The 21829-nt window shown below is 49.0% G+C and overlaps 1 protein-coding gene across 2 annotated transcripts in view; it reads right to left on the bottom strand.

Moving 5' to 3' along the window:
• Window positions 1-21829, bottom strand: part of TCEA1 (transcription elongation factor A1) — an 80274-nt gene that overhangs the window by 13550 nt on the left and 44895 nt on the right. Inside the window, exons 5-7 of one of the 2 annotated variants that reach the window (XM_074987176.1) lie at window positions 16066-16214; window positions 13870-13926; window positions 12324-12478 (exon numbers count right to left, since the gene is read on the bottom strand). In XM_074987176.1, coding sequence (XP_074843277.1) covers window positions 12324-12478; window positions 13870-13926; window positions 16066-16214 — 361 coding nt within the window. The remainder of the gene's footprint in view (window positions 1-12323; window positions 12479-13869; window positions 13927-16065; window positions 16215-21829) is intronic. The other variant, XM_074987177.1, reaches the window with a different exon arrangement.

The raw sequence follows: 21829 nt of genomic DNA, 5'->3' as shown, positions 1-21829 counted from the left end.
TGTCTCTTCTCACAGTCTTGATACAGTATTGATAGTGCAACCACCACAGATATCAATCTAGTCAATTTCATTTTGAAAATGTATATATTCATATTGAAGGCAAGGTTTTATTTTTAGGAATACTTATCTTTTCAAGCAAAAAAATCATTCTAGAATATTGAATCTTTTATCTTGGTTCAATCCAAACCAAACAAGTTTCAACTTGAAGTATCAAAAATTCCAAAGTTTCCAAAGATGCTACCTAAAGCTAAAACATTTCTTCATCCTTCATACCACTAGTTAAACAGCAGTAGTTATATCACCACCAAACTTGCAAAAATGTTTCTGAATAGTGACCATCAGAAAGGCTAAGTGAAGGCACTAATTAGTGTGGTGATTAAGAAAAAGGAAGTAAAGAAAGGTCCCCAGGAATGAATTTTGTGGAATTTTCTTATTGTTCAAAATTTAAATTCACTATTTTTGTATTTGCAATAAATAAACAAAAGTTTATTTCCACCATGAAACACTCACAGTGCAGTTTTATGCAGCTGTCCTCCCACAACAAGAATTTAGTATCAGCATAATTCTAATGTAACTTTGGAACACGGTATTAAAACTTTCTACCTCTAGGTCATGATTCAAATTTAGTAAGCACTGGAATGATCAAAACTTATCTGATCCTTGTTCGTTGGTGCAGATTATGAGAATTTTGGCATTAGATTAATAGCTCTACATCTAAAAAACTGTGTCCAAAACTCATGCACCCTTGTTGGCATCCTCACCAAGTCTAAGACTAGAATGGGCATGGAAAACGATCCCTCCCCTCACTTCCAGAGAGGCCACTCCAAATCACAACTGAGACCATTTTCTTTAAAGCCTGTGCTGTAACTGTCCTGTGGATAAAAGGCAGCTTAACTCTTCACTGATAACTAGCCATCACACCTCTTAAGAACTTAAGTGATGTTAAAAAAAAAAAAAATTCAAGTTCTTTATCCAAGCTTCTCCATCATTCAACATATAGTCACTAGTAACATGAAGATTTTTAATGTAAAAATGACACTCAGAAACCAAATGACAGGCCTCTATGGTGCCTTGTTACACAAAATGGCAGAATTATGGATGTTAGTTGTTTACATTTCTAACTTCTGTTAATTTTTTAAAAAGTGGTTCTTGGGGTCCAGACACCAGGCAAGGTTTCTAAGCAGTAAGTTTCTAAGCAGGCCTATTGAGGCAGCTCTTGCTAGATACCGCGCGATAAGGTTTCATAAGCTACGTCTACACGTGAAGCCTACTTCTAAGTAGCCTATTTCAATGTGGAGACATCAAAATAAGCTATTTCGAATAATAACGTCTACACGTCCTCCAGGGCTGGCAACGTCAACGTTCAACATCGACGTTGCGCAGCACCACATTGAAATAGGCGCTGCGAGGGAACGTCTACACACCAAAGTAGCACACATCAAAATAAGGGTGCCAGGCACAGCTGCAGACAGGGTCACAGGGCAGACTCAACAGCAAGCCGCTCCCTTAAAGGGCCCCTCCCAGACACAGTTGCACTAAACAACACAAGATCCACAGAGCCAACAACTGGTTGCAGACCCTGTGCATGCAGCATGGATCCCCAGCTGCAGCAGCAGCAGCGAGAAGCCCTGGGCTAAGGGCTGCTGCACACGCTGACCGTAGAGCCCCGCCGGGGCTGGAGAGAGCGCGTCTCTCAACCCCTCAGCTGATGGCCGCCACGGCGGACCCCGCTATTTCGATGCTGCGGGACGCGGATCGTCTACACGTGCCCTACTTCGACGTTCAACTTCAAAGTAGGGCGCTATTCCCATCCCCTCATGGGGTTAGCGGCTTCGACGTCTCGCCGCCTAACGTCGATGTTAACATCGAAATAGCGCCCAACACGTGTAGCCGTGACGGGCGCTATTTCGAAGTTAGTGCTGCTACTTCGAAGTAGCGTGCACGTGTAGACATGGCTATATAGACCTGTCAGCTCTTCAATTGCACAAAACCTAACATCCATACCCTGCCTCCTGCCCTGCCTTTCTGAGGGCCTGCCCCCATTGGTTCTATCCCCCTCCTTCTGTCACTTGTTCTCCACACCATCACTCACTCATTTTCACATGGCTGGGACAGAGTTGCAGTGTGGGAAGTGGTACAGCCTAGAATAGGAAGCTGGGATGTAGAAAGGTTCAGGCTCCAGCTGGAGGTGCAGACTCTGGGGTAGGGACACGGATGAGGGGTTTAGGTTGCAGGAGGTATCTCCAGGCTGGAGGTGGAGCTAAGGGGTTTGGAGCATGGGAGGGGGTGAAGACTCCAGGTGGCTCCCATTTCAGGTAGCTTCCTACAAGTGGCAACATGCCCTGCGACTCATAGGCAGTCAGCTCTGTGTGTTGCCTCCACCCACAGACACCACCAGGCAGCTCACAGTGGCTACAGTTCCCAGGGAATGAGAGCAACACAGCCAGGGCCGGGGTAGCATGCAGATTCTGTCCCACTTCTTGTCCTAGGAGCCAAGGAACGTTGACACTTCCAGCAGCCACATGGAGCCAGGTAGGGAGTCTTCTGGCCCCACCAACTGGATTTTTAATGGTCAAGTCAGCGGTGTTGACTGGAGATACCAGGCTCCCTTTTTGACCAGGAACTCTGGTCCAAAACCAGACACCTGACACTGATAGCTTCAGAATCAATTTTAGTTACGTATGTTCCTATTCTATAGAAACTGCCCTTTATAGAAGGAATTTTGTAAAATAGTAAGTCCCAGCACAAGACAATTAACTGAAAATTCCACACGTTTTTAAAAAAATTATGAAATTTATGATCAGTTTCTTTAAAAATATTTAACTCTAGCTACTAACTAATTGTTTTCCCTTGAGTTTACTCGGTCAGTTGAGTGGGCCATACTTTCTTAATGTTTTCTGTGCAGGAAGGAGCATTCCTAATTATTTCACTGTCCCAGGACCTGCATGGGTTTTAGCAGTTCAATTAATGCTACCACAGATTAATATCTATCACCTCTCTTTAAAGATTTTTAGTCACTGAACTCAAAATCTTTCTAGTCCAAAACGAATTTAAAATCCAAATGATTCATCCTGAAGTGTTACTTTCATATAAATGCTATGATCAGAACAACAGAATCCCAGAGAAAGAGAAGTTACTCACCGTAGTAACGATGGTTCTTCGAGATGTGTCCCCGTGGGTGCTCCACAATAGGTGCCAGGCTCGCCCGACGCCGCAGATCGGAATTCTTCCAGCAGTTTCTCCTGGATCATGCATACGCCAGCGCGCGCCGCTCCCTTGCGCATCCCCGGCCACGTGCGCGATCCGGTCCCCGCCAGTTCCTTGACCAACCGCCTCGGATGCTCCTGAAAGACACTAGACAGAGATCCGAAGCGGGGAGGATGGGCGGGTGGTGGAGCACCCACGGGGACACATCTCGAAGAACCATCATTACTACAGTGAGTAACTTCTCTTTCTTCATCGAGCGTCCCCATGGGTGCTCCACAATAGGTGACTACCCAGCAGTAACCCAAGAAAGGAGGTGGGTAATCAGTTTATGTGCAGCTTGCCCCCGAAAGGACTGCTGTCAAGAGGCAGGTATCCTCTTGGAAAACCCGATGTAGGGCATAATGCTTGGCGAAGGTGTCATAGGATGACCAGGTTGCCGCTCTACAGATGTCCTTCAACGCAATGCCCTTAAAGAAGGCTGTTGACGCCGCCACTGCCCTGGTGGAGTGAGCCCTGGGCGGGGCCAGCAAAGGAGTCTTTCGAAGCTCGTAGCACATTTTTATACAGGACACAATGTGCTTTGAGATTCTCTGTGAAGAGAGACCTTCTCCTTTTGACCTGGGAGCGAGAGAGACTAGAAGCCTGTCCGTTTTCCGGAAGGACTTAGTTCTGTCTGTGTAGAAGGCCAACGCCCTCCTCACATCCAGGAGATGCAGCCGTGCCTCCTTGCTGCAGCTGTGAGGCTTCGGGTAAAACGAGGGAAAAACTATTGGTTCGTTAAGATGGAATTCTGAAGAAACTTTTGGAACAAAGGCTGGGTGCAGCTGTAAGGTTACCGCCTCCTTTGAGAATGCTGTGCAGGGCGGCGTTGCCATAACTGCTGCAAGCTCTCTGACCCTGCGAGCTGACGTAATTGCAAGGAGGAAGGTTGTTTTTAATCGTAAGGAGACGTAGGGGAACCGTGGCTAATGGTTCAAAAGGTGGACCCGTGAGCGTGCTGAGCACCAGGTCCAGGTTCCACGATGGCGGAAGAGGTTTCCGAGGGGGGTACAGGTTTACCAACCCCTTCAAGAACCTGGTAACAATAGGATGGGCAAATACCGTGGGCCCCTCCTCTGTCTGCCGAAAGGCTGATATAGCGGCGAGGTGGACTTTTAGCAAGGATAAGGAAAGTCCGCCCCTCTTGAGGTCCAATAAGTATTCAAGTATTACTGGTATAGGAACGTCAAGGGGAGCTAACTGCTTGGCGGAACACCAGGCTGTGAATCGAGTCCATTTCTGCTTATAAGTCTTCCTGGTGGAGGTCCTTCGGCTACTTTCCAGGACTTGTTGTACTCCCTCCGTGCATGTACTTTCTAAGGAGCTGAGCCATGGATTAGCCATGCTTGTAGGCACAGACTCTGAGGGTTCGGGTGCACTATGGACCCCTGGGCCTGCGTGAGTAGGTCCGGCGCCACCGGTAGGGGGAGCGGTGGGCGGTCCGACATGCGCAGAAGCAAGGGAAACCATTGCTGCCGATCCCACGTTGGGACCACTAGTATCATGCGAGCTCTCTCCCTTCTGGCTTCCTGCAAAACCCTGTGGATAAGTGCTGTGGGGGGGAACGCGTAAAGTAGGGGGCTCTTCCATGGAATCATGAATGCGTCCCTCAGGGACCCCCGCCCCACTCCTGCCCTGGAGCAGTACTGGGGACACTTCTTGTTGTACTGTGTGGCAAACAGATCGATCTGGGGAAACCCCCATGTATGAAAGATCGGTCGTAGCAGATTGACGCGGATCTGCCATTCATGTGAGAGTGTGAAGCGCCTGCTCAGCTGATCTGCTTTCACGTTGTGAGCGCCTGGCAAGTACGAGGCTTTCAACATGATGTTGTTGGCGATGCACCAGTTCCACAGTCGGACTGCTTCTGCACATAGGGCACGGGATCAGGCTCCTCCTTGCCGATTTATGTAAAACATAGTGGAGGTATTGTCTGTATTGATCCTGACTACTTTGCCACATATGTGGTCTCAGAAATGCTTGCAGGCGTTGAACACTGCTCTGAGCTCCAGTATGTTTATGTGCAGTGACTGTTCCGCAGGGGACCATAGCCCTTGCGTCACCTTGTCACCGATGTGCACTCCCCATCCTATGTGAGAGGCGTCGATAGTAAGAAAAATAGAAATTTGTGGTTGGTGAAAGGGCACCCCTGCTTGCAAGTTCTTGGGGTTTACCCACCACGCCAGGGATCTGCACACCTCTGTTGTGGGCGACACTACCCTGTGAACAGTGTGGGATGCCGGTTTGTAGACGCTCGCCAGCCAATGCTGCAGGCTTCGCATGTGCAATCTGGCATTCTGTACCACAAATGTTGCTGCCGCCATATGGCCCAGCAGCTGTAAGCACGTTAAGACCGGCACTGTGGGGCTGTATGTAATGACTTGCACCAGTGAACTGATGGCACAAAAGCAGGCATCGGGTAGGTACACCCTTGCTGTGATAGAGTTTATGCGTGCCCCTATGAACTCTATGTCCTGTGTGGGGTCAGTCTTTGATTTTGCAAGGTTGATGACTAGGCCCAGCGAAGAAAACGTGTCCGCTGTGACGCGTATCATGCGTAGGACCTCTGTCTTCGAGGCTCCCTTCAGTAGGCAGTCATCCAGGTATGGAAATATGAATACCCCGTCTGTGCAGGTAGGCTGACACCACTGCCAAGGTTTTGGTAAAGACTCTGGGGGCCGAGGAGAGGCCGAACAGAAGAACCCTGTACTGGAAGTGTTCCTTGCCGACCATGAAGCGGAGGAAGCGCCTGTGTGCCGGGTGGATCGTTATATGAAAGTAAGCATCTTGTAAGTCGAGGGCTGCAAACCAATCTCCATTGTCCAGTGCCGTGAGTATGGAGGCGACTGTAATCATCCAAAACCGCTGCTTGCACAAGTAGTGGTTGAGGCCCCGAAGATCTAAGAGGGGCCTCCAGCCTCCTGTTTTCTTCTCTGTGAGGAAGTAGCGTGAATAAAACCCTTTCCCCTGGAATTGTTCCGGCACTCTTTCCACCGCCCCATGAACATAAGGTGGTCCACCTCCTGTTTGAGCCTCGCCTCATGGGCAGCATCCCGGAGTGGGGCCTGGAGGGAGGCTTCGTCGGTGGGAGCGACTGGAAGAGGATCGCGTAACCCATGGCTATGATCTCCAGCACCCATTTGTCTGCGGTGATCTTTTGCCATTGGGAGTGAAACGGTCTGAGGCGATGATGGAACATGAGATGAGAGTGGCATTGCGCGATGGTAGTGATAGTGCAGCCCTCGACATGCCCATCAAACTTGTTGCCTTTGGGCCTGTCCTGAGGGTGTATGGCTTTGTTGGGAATGTCGCCTGGGAGTTCTGTACTGTTGCTGCTGTTGATGTCGCCCTTGGTCGTAGCCCCGTTGATACTGCGCACGCTGTGGTTGGTACGGGTAGCGTCTTTGCTGAGGGTAATATTTTTTCTTCCTATACGGAGGGGTATAAAATACCCAGGGTTCTAAGTGTAGCTCTCAAGTCCTTACTGGAGTGGAGGACCGAGTCGGTTGAGTCTGCAAACAACTTTTGCGTGTCAAAGGGAAGATCCACGATCTTCACCTGTAGATCCCTCGGGATGCCCGATGTCTGGAGCCAGGATTCTCTACGCATGACCACTGCTGTAGCCGTTAAGCGTGCCGCCGTGTCTGCCACATCCAGGGCGATCTGGACTCCCGTCCTCGAAGCTGCGTAGCCCTCTTGCACAATTGCCTTTAACATCGGCTTCTCATCTTCCGGAAGTGAATCCATGAGAGAAGTAAGCCTGGAGTAATTATCGAAGTTATGGTTCGCTAGGTGTGCCGCATAATTTGCCACTCTCAATAGCAGGGTGGAAGAGGAATATACCTTCCTGCCAAACAGCTCTAGCTTCTTGGCATCTTTGTCCAATCCCCCCGATTTGTACTGAGAAGTCTTTGACCTCTGCTGGGATGATTCGACCACCAGTGAGTTCGGTTGTGGGTGACTGAAGAGGAACTCCATGCCCTTTGCCGGGACGAAGTACTTCTTATCCGCTCTTTTGTTCATAGGCGGAACAGAGACCGGAGTCTTCCATATGATAGTGGCTGACTCTATAATGGCTTCGTCCAGTGGAATAGCAATTTTGGATGAAGCTGGGGGTCTCAAATTTTTCAGGAGTTTGTGATGTTTCTCCTGCACTTCTGCCGTTTGAATGCCTTGCGTGAAAGCCACCCTTTTAAACAGCTCCTGAAACTGTTTAAGGTCATCCGGGGGAGCGACATCCCCGGGGGCCATGGCCTCATCTGGGGAGGATGAGGAGGAACCACTAGGGTAAACCTCCCTCGAACTCTCAGGTTCCTGCGGCTGATGGTATACCTGCTCGCTGGAGGATTGCGAAGGAAAGTCTCGGGGTTCTAAAATTAACTCCCCTTGAGAGAACTGAGTTTCCATCCCTGCCCGGGAGTGTCCACAGGGGTATTGGCTGGCCGGGGGGTACCTGTCCCTGGGCGTAGGCCTGGGGTGTCTGTGTCCAGCATGATAGGAACGACCATGGCAGCATGGGCACGGGGACGGAGACCTGGACCACTCTCGGGGTGTGTACCCCCGATGTCCGGGAGAGCGAGACCTCCGCAATGACACAGATAGCGGTGACACTGGTTTGTGATAGTACTCCAGCGGATCCAATCCCAGAAAAAGCGAAGGTGGCCCCAGCCATGGTGACATTGGTTAGAGGAACGGAGGAGGTGGTTCTGGATAGGCCGGTGGAGACCCAGGCCTTCTGTGTGGCGTGTGTAGCACAGGGGGAGAGCTTGTTGTTAGCAGCAGCGCAGCCCTGTCTGGAGAAGGGCTGCCATGCCAGGTTTTTGCTCTTGCCTTTCCCCTCCCCTGCAGGGCTGACACCGCCCCCTTCCACGCCGGGGATCTCGGCCCCGCTGTCGGCGCCACGCTCTGCCCGCTCAGCTGCGGTGCCGTGCGGATAACGTCCTCCGGTGCCTGCGGGCTCCGTGCCTGCTGGCCTTGCACCGTTGGTGCCGCGGGGGTCGGTGCCGCCTGTGGCAGTGCCACCAGTTCCTGTGCTGGCCTGGCCACCGCTCTAGGTGCTGCGCGTGCTGGCTGTTTTGTAATCGGAGGCTCAGCCTCTGCTACGTGCGCTGTCGCGGTGCCGCTTGCCTAAGTATGTGGCTGGGGGCTGTGTGCTCCGCCCGTCCCGCTCGCTGAACCCGCCGGCAGGGATCGAGCTGGGGAGAGCTTCCTCCGTTTTTGCACCGAGGGGGTCAGAGAAGCTGCCTTCCTTTTGTGGAACCCCGAGGGCCCTTCTGATTGCCTCCCCGGCACGTCTGGCTGGAGGGCCTCATCAAACAAGAGCATTTTAAGACACATTTCTCTGTCTTTCCTTGCCCTGGCTGTGAGCTTAGTACAGTGGGAACACTTCTGAGTAACGTGTGATTCCCCCAGGCACTGGACACATTCACTATGTCCATCGGAGGCCGGCATAGTTTCACGGCAGGACTCACACTTTTTCAAGCCTGAAGAAGCCATCTCAGTGAGTCTTTTACTGTTAATAGGGTATTTAGCACCTTATCCGTGCCTGTTTACCCGAATCGCGGACCCTGGCCTGCAGGGCAGCGGGCAGCTTACTGGCCTTCACGTCCACTCTTCTTCTCTGCTCCTCTCCCCCTTTTTTTTTTTGGAAAAAAAAGAAAACAATTTACACGTAGAAACACTGTCTAATCTGACTCTGGCCGTAGCCTGAGAGGATTCAGTCTGCAGCCGGTTGAGAAGGAACTGGCAGGGACTGGATCACGCATGTGGCCAGGGATGTTCAAGGGAGCGGCGCGCGCCAGCGCGATCCAGGAGAAACTGCTGGAAGAATTCCGATCTGCGGTGCCGGGCGAGCCCGACACCTATTGTGGAGCACCCACGGAGACACTCGATGAAGAATCAAAATTACACCTGATTTTTCTTTTTAAAAATAATGCCACCCTCAGTCTACCTGTCTTTGGCTATGTCTACAGTGGAAGGTTTTGTCGACAAAACTTGTGGAGTATTTTGCCAACAGAAACTGTGGATAAAAAAAGCCCTGTAGCTGTTCCAGGGGCACTTTTGTTAACAGAGTGGGTCAAAATATCAATCCACTTTTATTTGTAGATGTGATCTGTTGACAGAAATTGTCAGAACATCTTTTCCGACAGTAACTTCTGCAGACAGATACTTCTAGTGTTGCTGCAGCCTGTGTTCAAACCATTTTTCTCTTGAAGAACAAAACTCACCATCACTTCTGACTTGAATGGCTTAACTAGTGATCCAGTTCCCATTTGTTTTTGCCTGTTTGAGCACAAGCAGAATTTAAAAATGCCAACACAATTACAAAACAAGTTTAAGGTTATTAATTGTGTTTTTGTTTTTATTGTAACCTCTAACTTTATTACATAAAATTAATTAGTGCTGCCTTTGTAGAAATTACATAAACTCTCTGTCCCTGGAAATTTCACATCATGTTCCTTGGGCACAAATTCCATATTCTCCCTTCCAATTATTTTCATACTGACCTCCTAAACGCAATTTGGATCATTGTAGTGGGGGCAGGGGAGTGGCTGCCCACTGACCCAGAGGCACAGGAACCCCTCTGGGTGCCATTTTGCTAGGAGCTAAGAGACAGGGCCAGGACCATAAAAGCCCAACCTGAGGGCTCAGTCTGCCTCCAGAGGAACCAGAGGTCTGCCCCAGTGCTTCCTCTCTGGGAGGCTGAGGCTTGGTTGGGCCCACCAGGAGTGCTTGATCTGGAAAACCAGGTTGGGTAGCCAGCTGTGCCTGACTCAGAGGACTGACCTGGACTCCTGCACCCAGAGACTGGCTGGGATCACCAGACTTGCAAGGTCCTGAGGATGAGCCTGGACTGCCAGCCATGCCTGAGCCAAAGGACCAGCCTATGCCTGAGGACTGGCTGGGATCACTGGACCTGCAAGCCGCCAAGGATTGGCCTGGGCCCCTTGAACACCCAACAGACTGGCCTGATGCCCAAACGCGCACTGAGGGAGAGAAGGGAAGGGGCCCAGGGAGCAGTGAGGACTGTTAAGGGCCTCAAGTCAGCACATTTCAGACTAGAGAGTGTCGCTAACCTAGTAGCCAACCGTGCTACATCTATAAGGGTCCTGAGCTGGGATGCAGCGGAGTGGGCAGTCCTGCATCCCCCCTGCCACCCACCTATCGGGTGACCTTCTCCCCCCTCTTTGACATCACAGGCGAATTGCCTGAACCCCTCCTGAACAAGGAGACAAACTGTTTGCTACAGGTTACCTGCTTATACCTGTGAGTGTTTACTGCCCCAGCCTGACCTAGGCCTTTCAGAACTGTTCGCTGTCCCACCTGAAACAAGGCCTGGGCCCCTGAACTGAAACTGCTAACTGGGTTGTTTGCTGCTGTGCCCTGAGCCATGGCCAGGGCCCTTACAGTGTATTTGGTGCCCCTGCCTGAACCAAGGCCAGGGCCCCTCAAGACTGCTAAACTGTGAGGGATTTTGCTGCCCCACCCTGAGCTCCGGCTGGGCACCTGAACAGATTGTATTTATTTGCTGACTGCCCTGACCTTGGACTAGGACCAGGACCAGGACCCTGGACCTGGGTGTGTTTACCCATCGCCCGCCTGAAGCGAGGCTGGGTTTATTGGACTATTGAGTTGGGGGTTTTGTTTTAGTACCTGCCGTAGCGGGGCTGAGTGGCCGCCCACTCACCCGGAGGCAGAAGAACCCCTCCAAGAAGCCGAACCAGATACAAGCACCAACATTTTTTCTAAAACCCTGAGCTATATAATTAACATTTTAAATAAGAATAAACTGTTGCATCAACTTCTATGATCATTTCCTTGAACCTTAATTATGAAACAAGTTTAAACTTAGTTTTTGTTTTTATTATAACCTCTAACTTTATTACGTAAAATTAATTAGTGCTGCCTTTGCAGAAATTACATAAACAAAATAGGGGTCCCAAGTAGGATTATTTAAACTACTGCTCTTTAGCAGTTATCAGACTGGACAAGGGTATATCATGCTTTATGTACTTTTTCAGACAAATTTCAGATGCCATTTCTCTTTTTAAGCCTTTATGTAGCAAAAGTTAAATTGGGAAGTTAGCAAGAGAGGTTCTGTCCTTCCTTTTAGCATTCTTCAGTAAATTCCACTTTTTACCAAGCTTTAGCTTCCTGTCTTGCATTGGTAAGCCATCCCAATTCCATTTTCTAATAAGATGTTTAGTGTTGTATGAATTCAGCAAATTTTATAATTTCCCTTAAATATTATGCAAGTAACATTTTAATTGTCTGCACTTTGCTGCTTCTTTGTAGTAAAACACAAAGCATATCTAGTCAAGCTTCCTTCAAAGGCATTTAAAAACCACGCACCAGTGCTTAATCCTTATTTTCAACATTCATTGTTATATGTTTGCTTCACTTAATATTAACATCACACTTTATTTACCTAACGCACCCCTTCCCTGTTATTTTTTGTTTAAAAAATCCTCTAGTGCATGTTTATTTTATAATAATTTAAAAATGTGTGGTAAGTTTAACAGAAATTTACATCATGCTAAAAATAGCTCCAAAGGGGCTCTCTGTCACAGAGAAAGGAGACTGATTTGGAAAAATCAGTGTGACATACCTAGCTTAGAAGTAGTCAAAATGTTAATGCTAGTTCTTGCCTAATGCAAAAGTACTTTTGTATAATGCTACTGCTGATATAGAGCACCCAAAAATGGGCACACATTAGCAGCATGGGGTCCCAGGCAGAACCCCGCTGCACCTCCCCTAACTTGAAGGCTAGAACTGTCACAGGCTGTATTATTTTTAAATGCCATACATTTTATTTCTAAGTATTCTCCCTGAAGCACCCTCATACATTCTGCCGGCCTCTTCCCTTAGGCAAGCACCACGTCTCTTAGAACTACCCCACTAGCTAGGAGTCTGCAAGCCATTATACTGCAGACTGGCCAAACCACAACTGAGACCTAAGTGCCTATGTTTATGAGAATGTGTAGCTACAGAAGCATAAGAAATCCCAACAAAAGCAAAGCAACTACACGAACAATCAACCAACAAATATTAAGTTACAAGACCTAATATTTACTTACCTCTGCTGTCATTTTGGCAAACCTGTCTGGAGGTATGTTCCCACATAATACATTTTTTCTTAGATTAGGGTTCTTCGTGTCCTTGAGATTTGCTATCCTACTTCGTACTCTATTTTTGTATTTCATGTCAGTATTTTTCAATTCTTGATATATAGGTACTTAGGACTTAAGGAACACATCATCATCAAGTAATGTGTAGAACAGAATACAATACTTCATTGCTCTGGAAACATTTGCCTAGGCTTACACAGGCTTGGCAGTATTACATTTCATCAGTAAACGTCGCTAAACACTGACTTGACCATAAACACACACACACACAAATATTTTTCCATGAGTAACAGAAATTTACAGAACACCACAGTGATAAAAATGCTGCCTGAGAACGTATTATAGGTTGAACCTCCCTAATCCTGAACTCTCTCGTTGTCAAACTCCATAATCTGGCATGATTTCAGGTAGCTGGATGACCACTTATCATGGGCGTGGCCAAGTTTCCTGTGGTCCCATGGAGTTTTACAGCCACCAGTCCTGCTTTCAGTATTCTGTGCTGTTACTTAGCTGTAATTTACCCCTAATTGTCTTCTAAGAACCCAGTAAGCAGTGGAAGTGTTGGTAATGTGCTAGACAGTACTGACCTCCCATAGTCCGGCAAATTCTCTCATCTAGCACTGGTCAGGTCCCAAAGGTGCCGGACAAAAGAGGTTCAAGCTGTAGCTTTACTGAAGTTTATTTACTTTGCTTGTAATATGATGTCCACAATTGTGTTCTAACGGTTATAAAACTAACTTTTGAATCTTAGTGTCTGTCATTCATGCATTGTCTCATCGCTCCCTGCATCTCACAACTGTGAAAATTTAAACCGATAAGAACAAAAAATCTTAAAAACAAACACTGATGCTATCTACTGAAATTATGAAAAATATCAAACTCTGCTAAGCTTACTCTTACATTGTTGATAATTTTCTTTCCTTAGCAACAGCTACCAATTCTTGTGTTACATAATTTTCTCAATTTCTTCTGCTCAACACATGGCAGCTGGATCAAGACACTAAAACAGCTTTGTTGACCATTTGGCGGGCTACAGTGCGAAACTTCAGATCTCTTGAGGTCTGTTGTTGATTTGTGGCAGCCTCCCACAAGTGTACGGTAGGCATCTTAAATTCACTCTTCTGAGGACCTGATCCAAAATAATGCAGTGCTGATATCCGATCAGTAATATCCCAATCAAATTTTCTTATGAAAAATGAAGCTTCCAAAGTTTTCAATAAGACTACTCAAATTCTTTATAGAAGAAACTTACATTTTAAGGTAATAGTACACTGACACGGTAGCATCAAAACACCCATTCAGGTTGCACCTCTCTAATCCAGAACTTTTTTGTCTGGAAATACCCATAATCAGGTATAATTTTCGTCAGATGACCACTTATCGTGGGTCCGACCAAATTTCCTGTGATCCCAAAGATTTTTTATTTAAATAGTGATATAAATCCATCAGCAAAATACTAATTCTAGAGCACATAAATATACCACACAAAGGATATCTTCTTCAATTTGAGATCCCAGCTCTTCCTCATCAGCACCAATAGCAATGTAATCATCTGAAGAAAAGAGAAATGTGACTATTAACATTAAGTGGACATCAGATTTACTCTTTCCAGGGTTCCCAATGGGTAAGTTGTGCCACAACCACAGTGTGCATTTTAAGAAAATATGCACTATGTACTTTTATGGCAACTAAACGCTGTTAAGTTCACTATTTTGCAAAGCACGCAAATTTAAAGAAAACAAGATTGATAGAAATCAATGGCCTAAAATCTTATTTAATAAGGAGCAAAGCTGTAGACGTAAGTACAGTACAAAGAGCTTTTCTGTAATCACTTAAGTTTTGAAAAATCTACTCAGTTTGACAACTGCCAATCCGTTCTGGAAAAAAAAAAAAAAAAAAAAAAAGACTGAACTATCTACCATGGATGTCAGTGATAAAATTCACTCTCAAGAGGGCCTGGGTACATTCCATTAGTGCTAATTATGGATTCTGCTTTCATCTAAGTTACACAAGGGATCTTACTGGACATTAAAAATATAAGGAAAGCAGACAAAATGTTAAAGTAGTAAATAGAATAGGTAAAATACTTAAATTCCAAAGACAGCATAAAAAGTTTGGCCTGCAATACCCATCTCCGAGTAGAAATTCTGGAGAGAGAAAGTAAATGAAACATTTACTTTCTAATTTAATATTAAATTCCCAGTTTGAAAGGGAGCAGGCTACACGGTATGAACCCATTATCAACATCTTCCACCATACTTCCTTAGACCTTCATTTGTAGTTTAATAAGATCAAAGAAAACCAACTACAAATCAGATCAAATTCATTCATTGATTAAAAAAAAAATTAGGAACCACAACTACCAAATGCCATTGTCAACTTGTGCATCTTAAAAATCACTTATTCCTACTAAAAGGAATATTTCTCCCATTTTGCTGTGTGAAAGGACAACAAAAACATAGCTGAAAACTATTAGTCCTTGTCTAACTGTTTCTGGATGATTTCTGCAAGTGAGTCTGTATACGAAATGGATGACTGTATTTAGAAAGTCAGCCTTACTTTGGAAGAGATTATGTTTACCTCAGGGCAGGACTTGGGTGTACATATAACACTGTTCTGGGACTCAAGGAAAAGGCTCCCATTTAGAGAAAGTTGCAGGCAGGATCCAAGCTGCCTACACATACATTGCTTTGAACACACTGATCTTTTTGCCCAGACTCTCAATATTATCCTACTGGTTATTTTTGCTCATTAATACTTTTCAGTACTTTCATAACAAACTTCACAAAAACTGTGTCATGCTCAAATATCTCATTTCATAGTATAAATTTTTTATCGTCCTTTACTTTTCACTGCACAAGCCAGTTTGAACCAAAACAGGATGTTAATAATGAATGGATTTGATTATCACTAATAAGGGCTTAGGTACACTTCTGGAATAACTTCTGAATTATAAATTTCAAATCCAGAGTTACAGCTAGCTAAAGGATAGCTTCAGAAGGATGGGAGCATGAAACTGAACTGTTATTTAAAGGGCATAAACATGAGCAGTAATAGAAGATTTTGTGTGAGGATCTCACGAAGATGTACAAAATAATGTTCCTAAAGATTTTAAGTTACTTCTTATGTTGACAATAAAAACAAAAAAAGGAGCAATGGAGTGAAGTAAAGGACAGATGTAGGAGCAGCAGGAATACAGAAGCCTTGACACAGAAGTCTACTGAATTATAAAATCTCCTAATGGAAGTAGTGAAAACCTTATTTTCCCAGTATAAAACACAAAGGTGTGAAAAACCTCCTGAAACTGAAAGCAAGATGGAATAGATCATTTCATAGGTCTCTCCCACTGCCACATTTTACAATTCTCAAAAAACTCAGAAGCTAACAGCCCTGAAACTAGACAAAAAGAGACAACTACTGGAAACAGATTAAGTTGATGATACAAAGATGTAATGGCCAAGTATGTGTCATTAAGAGGGTGGTCTGCTGCTGGAAAGCAGCTATCAAGTGAGCTACAGAACAAAATGCATCTCAGCATGCTTCTAGGTTGCCAGGGTTACTGGGTTATGCTAGTCTGGATGAACCTATGCCTGACAGTTGTACAGGATTCAGACTGGTCCAGCAACCAACGCTAGGATATATGGGAAACGGAATAAAATCCAATGCTGTGAGTAAGTTCTACAAAGCTCACCTCCAGTTCTGAGAGCAGCAGCCAGCATTTCTCTACATTTCACTCGTACAGAATCTGAAGTACTTGGCGCCCGAGGAAAACAAGGGATGAAGGAATCCGAAGGAGCATTAGCTTCCTCTTTCCTGATGCTGGAATTACTACTGGAACTGCTGAAGTAGATGAAAGCAAAAACATTAATATGAACTGTCTCTTCTCCAACATGTTTCACCCCGGATCAAAACAAACTTTTTGTTTCATCTTCTACATCTTATTAACAATATTCCTGTAACAGAAGACAGCATCTATTTCAAGCTACAGAAATTGTTAGTCTTCAGTACAAAAGATCTTTGAAGTTCAGGTTGCACCTGCCAAAACTGGGACTCTCTGGTCTGGCAACACCTGTGGTCCCCCAGGACCAAAAGACTATAAAGCCCTGGGCTGGGGGCTTGGAACTCTGCAGGCAGGAGCCCGGTGGCAGGGGAACCAGCAGCCCAGATCACCGGGAGCCTGGCCCAGCCTGTATCTTCAGGGCTGGTGTTGGTGGCAGTCCAGAAGCCGGGATAGGGATAGGGATAGGGCAGGCAGTAGCCCAGCCAAGTGGCCGTGGTAGGCAGTAGCTCTGCCACTGGGCCAGGGCAGGTGGTAGCCCAGCCAGACCAGCAGTAAGGGGGCCAAACTGGAGGCATGGTGGCTGGCAGGCGAGAGGGTTGGAGGCAGAGGACCTCCTCTGGTCTGGAAAATTCCCTTGTTCAGGATCAGGTCCTGAGGGTGCTGAACCAGGAAGGTCCAACCTGTACTTGCTTCTACGTGATCAAGGATATAACAAGAAATTTTACTTAAGAACGGACCCAGGTCAAGCAAGTCTATGAACTCTTATGTGCTGTATAAGACCCTCCCAGTCCCATTTACACTTCCACCCCGTACACATGTACAGTTTACGAGGCATGACACGCGGGGTCAGAAACAGATCAGTCCCCCACAACATTTGCATTGTCAAGGCAATAGTCCCACGCACAACCATACTTCCCTCCTCCACCCCAAAGCTGGTGTCTGCTCAGCATGGCCGAGCCAGCCTCAGTCACTAGGGTAGGGGACAGAGTAGGGCTGGGCAAAATACAGCCTGCAGGCAGGATCTGGCTTGCCAAACCGCCAGATCCGGACCACAGCCCAGCAAGAGCCTTGTGCAGGCTCCCTACCACCCCTGTCCCCAAAGCGGCCAGCTGTCAGGGCCATAGGCTGTCTGCATGACACATGCACCTGAGGGATGCACTTCATGCACTACCCTTGCTTCCAGCACAATCTTGCAACTCCCATTGGCCAAAAACCGGCCAATGGGGGCTGCCTGGGCTATGCTTGCAGCAGTGTCCCTGATGTGCAGAGAGCACATGGTCTTTGCAGCTGGCCATCACAGTGGCAGCACCTCTGGACCAGAGCCTGCACTTGCCTCGCTTCCCTCCACAACCCTCTGCTCCCTCTCCTGAACCACTGCCCTAGACCACACCCTCTCCTACACCTCTCCTCCAGGTCTGAATCCTCTCCTGCAAACATAACCCCTTGCAGACCCTATACCACCCCTTGCATCCCAATCCCCTGCCACACAAATCCCTCCTACACCTAAGCGTCCTTCCAGACTCCACACCCCCATCTTCACTCCAATCCCATTCCCCCAGTTCCCTTCTACATCCAACCTCCTTCCCAGACCCCAAACCTCCTAAGATCATGGACAAGTGCAGCCCGTGACGGCTTTCCAAATTGGTGAAGTTGCTTCCCCACCAAAAATGACTGCCCACCCTGGAGGTAGGAGGCTTTCCCTCAGGACTTCAAGCCTGGTTACAACCCAACTTGGGGTGTCAGGGAGACAGTCCATAAGTCAGTGCAGTGGTTTCCCTTCCGGCCAAGTGGGGCATGGCCACTGGCTCACTCTGCTCGGCCGGGCTGTCAGTCTATTTCTATTCAAAACGGTTAAAGCCAAAGCAGACTGAAAGAGCGGCAAAAAGGAACTCAGAAAAATGGCAAATGGGCATAAATGTGAAATGAAATTCAATGGTAATAAATACAGAATAATGCACACCGGAAACCAGAATCTTACCTATACATATGAAATAATGGGGTATAAATTAGCTGTTGCCATTTACAAAAGATCTTGGGGTCACTGGGGATAATTCTCTGAAACCACCTATTCAATGTACAATGGCAGTCAAAAAAAAATCAAACAACATGAGAATCATTAGAAAGTGATAGATAAGACAGAAAATATCATATTGCCTCTATCTATAAACCCAAGGTACATCTTGTATACGATGTCAGATCTGGTCGCTACATATATGAAAAGATACACTGAAACTGGGAGAGACTCAGAGAAGGGCAACAAAACTTATTAGGAATACAGAACAGCTTTTGTATGAGGAGAGATTAACAACACCTTTCAGTCTGGAAAAGACGTAACTAAGGGGAAATATGATAGACGTCTATAAAATCATGACTGGTATGAAGAAAGTAAATGAGGTATTATGTACTTATAATACTGGAACTATGGGTCGCCAAACGAAATTAATAGGCAGCAGGAAACAAAAACAAACAAAACGGAAGTATTAATTACACAGTCCACAGACAAACTGAGGAAGTCTTTGCCAGAGGATGTTGTCAAGGCCAACACTGTAACAGTGTTCAAAAAAGAACCAGAGAAATTGAGGGGCATGTCCATGGCTATTAGCTAGGATGGACAGGGATGGTGCCTCCAGCCTCTGTTTGCCAGATGCTGGGAATGGATCGCTTGGGCTGTGCCTACACGCATCAGATCTTCCAAAAGAGAGTGTCCACACACAAAGCAGCATCCAAAAGCACTGCCCAGTCTTCCGGAAGATCACGCCCACCCATGCGCAGATGCTCTTTCAGAAGAGCAGGGTAGGAAACGCTTCAGATAGGGTTGCATTTCTGGAGCACCAGCCACGCAGCCTGTTAAAGGCCCCCACAGCCCTCCCCTGCACTAGCTGCTAAGGCCTGTTGTGCTGCTCCCAGCACAGCTCGCCATCCCGCTGCTCTTGCTACAGCCCACGTGCCAGGCACGGGACCCTGAGGTGCTGCAGCAGCACAGGCTCACCCTGACAAGCGTGCTGGGGAGCCTCCTGGCCAACCTCCTCAGCCTGCTGCATGAACGCAGGATGAGCACCGGGGGCCTGACCCACCCCTGCCCCAGCCAGGCCCCCAACAACCCATCGGCCACGTGCTGACCCACGCCGCCGGCAGCGACTGGTGGCACCGAGTGGTTATGGCACAGTGGGACGATGAATGGTGGCAGTGGAACCTGCACATGGTGAAGGGCACATTCTGTGAGATCTGTGCCTGGCTGGCCCCACTGCTTTGCTGCCAGGACATGAGCATGCGGCCAGCCCTCCTGGTGGAGAAGCGCCCATCCATCACCATCTGGAAGCTGGCCACCCCCGGAGAGCAACCGCTCCATGGGGCAGCAATTCAAGGTGGGCAAGTCCACCATCAGGGCCATTGTACAGGAGGTAAGCCACACGCTAGGGCCCAGCACATCTCGGGAAGCAGGGGGGAGGGTGTTGGGCAACGGAGACCCCAGGGATGGGCCTGGACACAGGAGTCGGGGCCCACCACTGGGGACTCCAATACTCCACCCATACACAAGCCCGCTCCCAGGGGGACACCCTGCCGGGGGAGGCCATGGGGAGGGAGGAATAGAGGGGGAGAGGGGCTGGGGACCAGCCCGGGGCACCCCTGGGCACACTCATGAGCATGCACACTTTCTGTCCCTTACAGGTCATGAGGGCCATCAACATCGTGCTTGCGCAGCAGCTCATCCACCTTGGTGACCTCAACATGGCCATGGCGGGCTTCACGGAGCTCGACTTCCCCCAGTGCTTTGGGGCATTGGATGGCACCCATATCCCAGCAGGGCCCCGGCCCAGCACACCAGCCAATACATCAACTTCAAGGGGTACCACTCAATCATGCCCCAGATGGTGGTGGATGCCCAGGGCCAGTTCATGGACGTCTACGTCACCTGGCCTGGGTGGGCACAAGGCGCCCACATACTTTGGAACTCCTCCCTCTGCCACCGGATGGAGGCAGGGCACATACCTCAACCAAAAGGACCTCGTAATTGGCAACACTGCCATTCTGCTATGCCTGGTAGTCAACCTAGCATGCCCCCTTGCAGCCATGACTGCAACGCCCCTACACAAGGCACCTGACCTCATCACAGGAGCTCCTCAAACACCCAGCTGGGACATGCCCGGAAGATGGTGGGATGTGCCTTTGGGCGCCTAAGGTGCTGTTCAGATGTCTCCTCATGTGCCTCGATGTCGGGGTGGAGAGTGTCCCACAGCTCGTGGCCTCCTGTGCACTCTCCACAACCTCATCGAGGAGTGTGAAGGGACACAACATCAGTGCGGGCTGGCCCTGCCGCTGCTGGAGTACGAGTGGCCACCTGTCGCCCCCAACCAGCAGCTCCACCGGGAGGCGGTCTGCATCCAGGAGGTCTTCACCTGTAGGTACCTCTGAGCCAGGTCCCCACCACAGGTCCCCCTCCACCCCTCACACCTCTCGATTGAACAGGGACACGGGGTTGCCAAACCAACTGTATTAAACTGTCAACGATATCAATGGGTAAGAATGTTACATACAACAGTGATAGTAAAGCTGTTTTCCTTAAAGCAAACAGGTATCAACTATTTACAAGGGGTGTCTGGGCAGTGCGGGGGCATACTAACCAGGTGTGGAGGGGGAGGCCCCGTCCAAGGGATGGGGTGGAGGGTCGTGAACCCCAGCCCCCACGGCTGCCCCTCCCACCCTGGGTGTGTGGTCCCCGATGGGGCAGGGAGCATGGGGAGGAGGTGATGGGCATCCAGTGGCACGTCCCCTGTGGCGGGGCGGGGGGGGAATGGTACCCAGGACAGGGGGCCCACCGTGGCCGGGAGCCAGGCCCCCAGGCCCTGAAGGGCCACCGCAGGAAGACCCTGGGGAAGGAGAGCAGCTAGGGCCTCTGAAGCAGGGATGGCGGGGAGCAGGGAGAAGGGAAGGAAGGCAGGGGGAGCAGTGGGGAGTGCCACGAGGGCCCTGCACACCTACCAGAGCATCCCCATCACCTCCCCCCCCCGGTTTCCTGGTGCCACTGGAGGTCCTCCGCCTCCAGGGCCAGCCACCTCCCCACCACGTCGTTTTGGTGGCAGAGGGCGGCTGCATATGCCGCTGCTTCATCCTCACAGCTGCAGTGGCAGGCCCTCTGCACCTGCTGGGTTGCGGCCACGTGTGTGGGTCGTGCTCCAGCCGGGGCACTGCCAGCTGGGCCCAGGCTCCTCTCCCATCCCTGGGATGGGGCCACTGTAAGACAAGAGAGGGGGAAAGGGGGCATTAGGGCCCTTGTCAAGCCCTGTGTGGTGGTCCCCTGGCACCCCCCCGGGCAAGACTCAGGTAGCCTGTACATTGCAGGCCATGGGCCCAGCATGGTGGCTTGGGAAGACCCTCGCCTTAGGGATGCTGCCACCTATGAAGAGCCCTGTCCAGGAACAGGGCACTGCGTGAGGGGGAAGTGGTCAGGCACGGGGGACCCAGTGCCTGGGGTACGCTGAGCGTGGCTGCGTACCCTGGGTTTTCCCCCTGCATGGGCCACCGTGTGCAGGGGCTCTGGGGTGGGGGAGCTGTGAGGTGCCCTGTGACCCTGCGGCACACTCTGGTGTGGGGCACTGGGGGGCATGGTGGGGGGCCTGTGTGCACCCCCACCGGGGGATGTCCCGTGCCACACGCATACCTGACAAAACCTCAT

The sequence above is a fragment of the Carettochelys insculpta genome, chromosome 2, assembly GCF_033958435.1.
Source record: "Carettochelys insculpta isolate YL-2023 chromosome 2, ASM3395843v1, whole genome shotgun sequence".
NCBI lineage: Eukaryota > Metazoa > Chordata > Testudines > Carettochelyidae > Carettochelys > Carettochelys insculpta.
The sequence above is the reverse complement of the archived record's forward strand: the minus strand, read 5'-3'. Positions and strand labels throughout refer to the sequence as shown.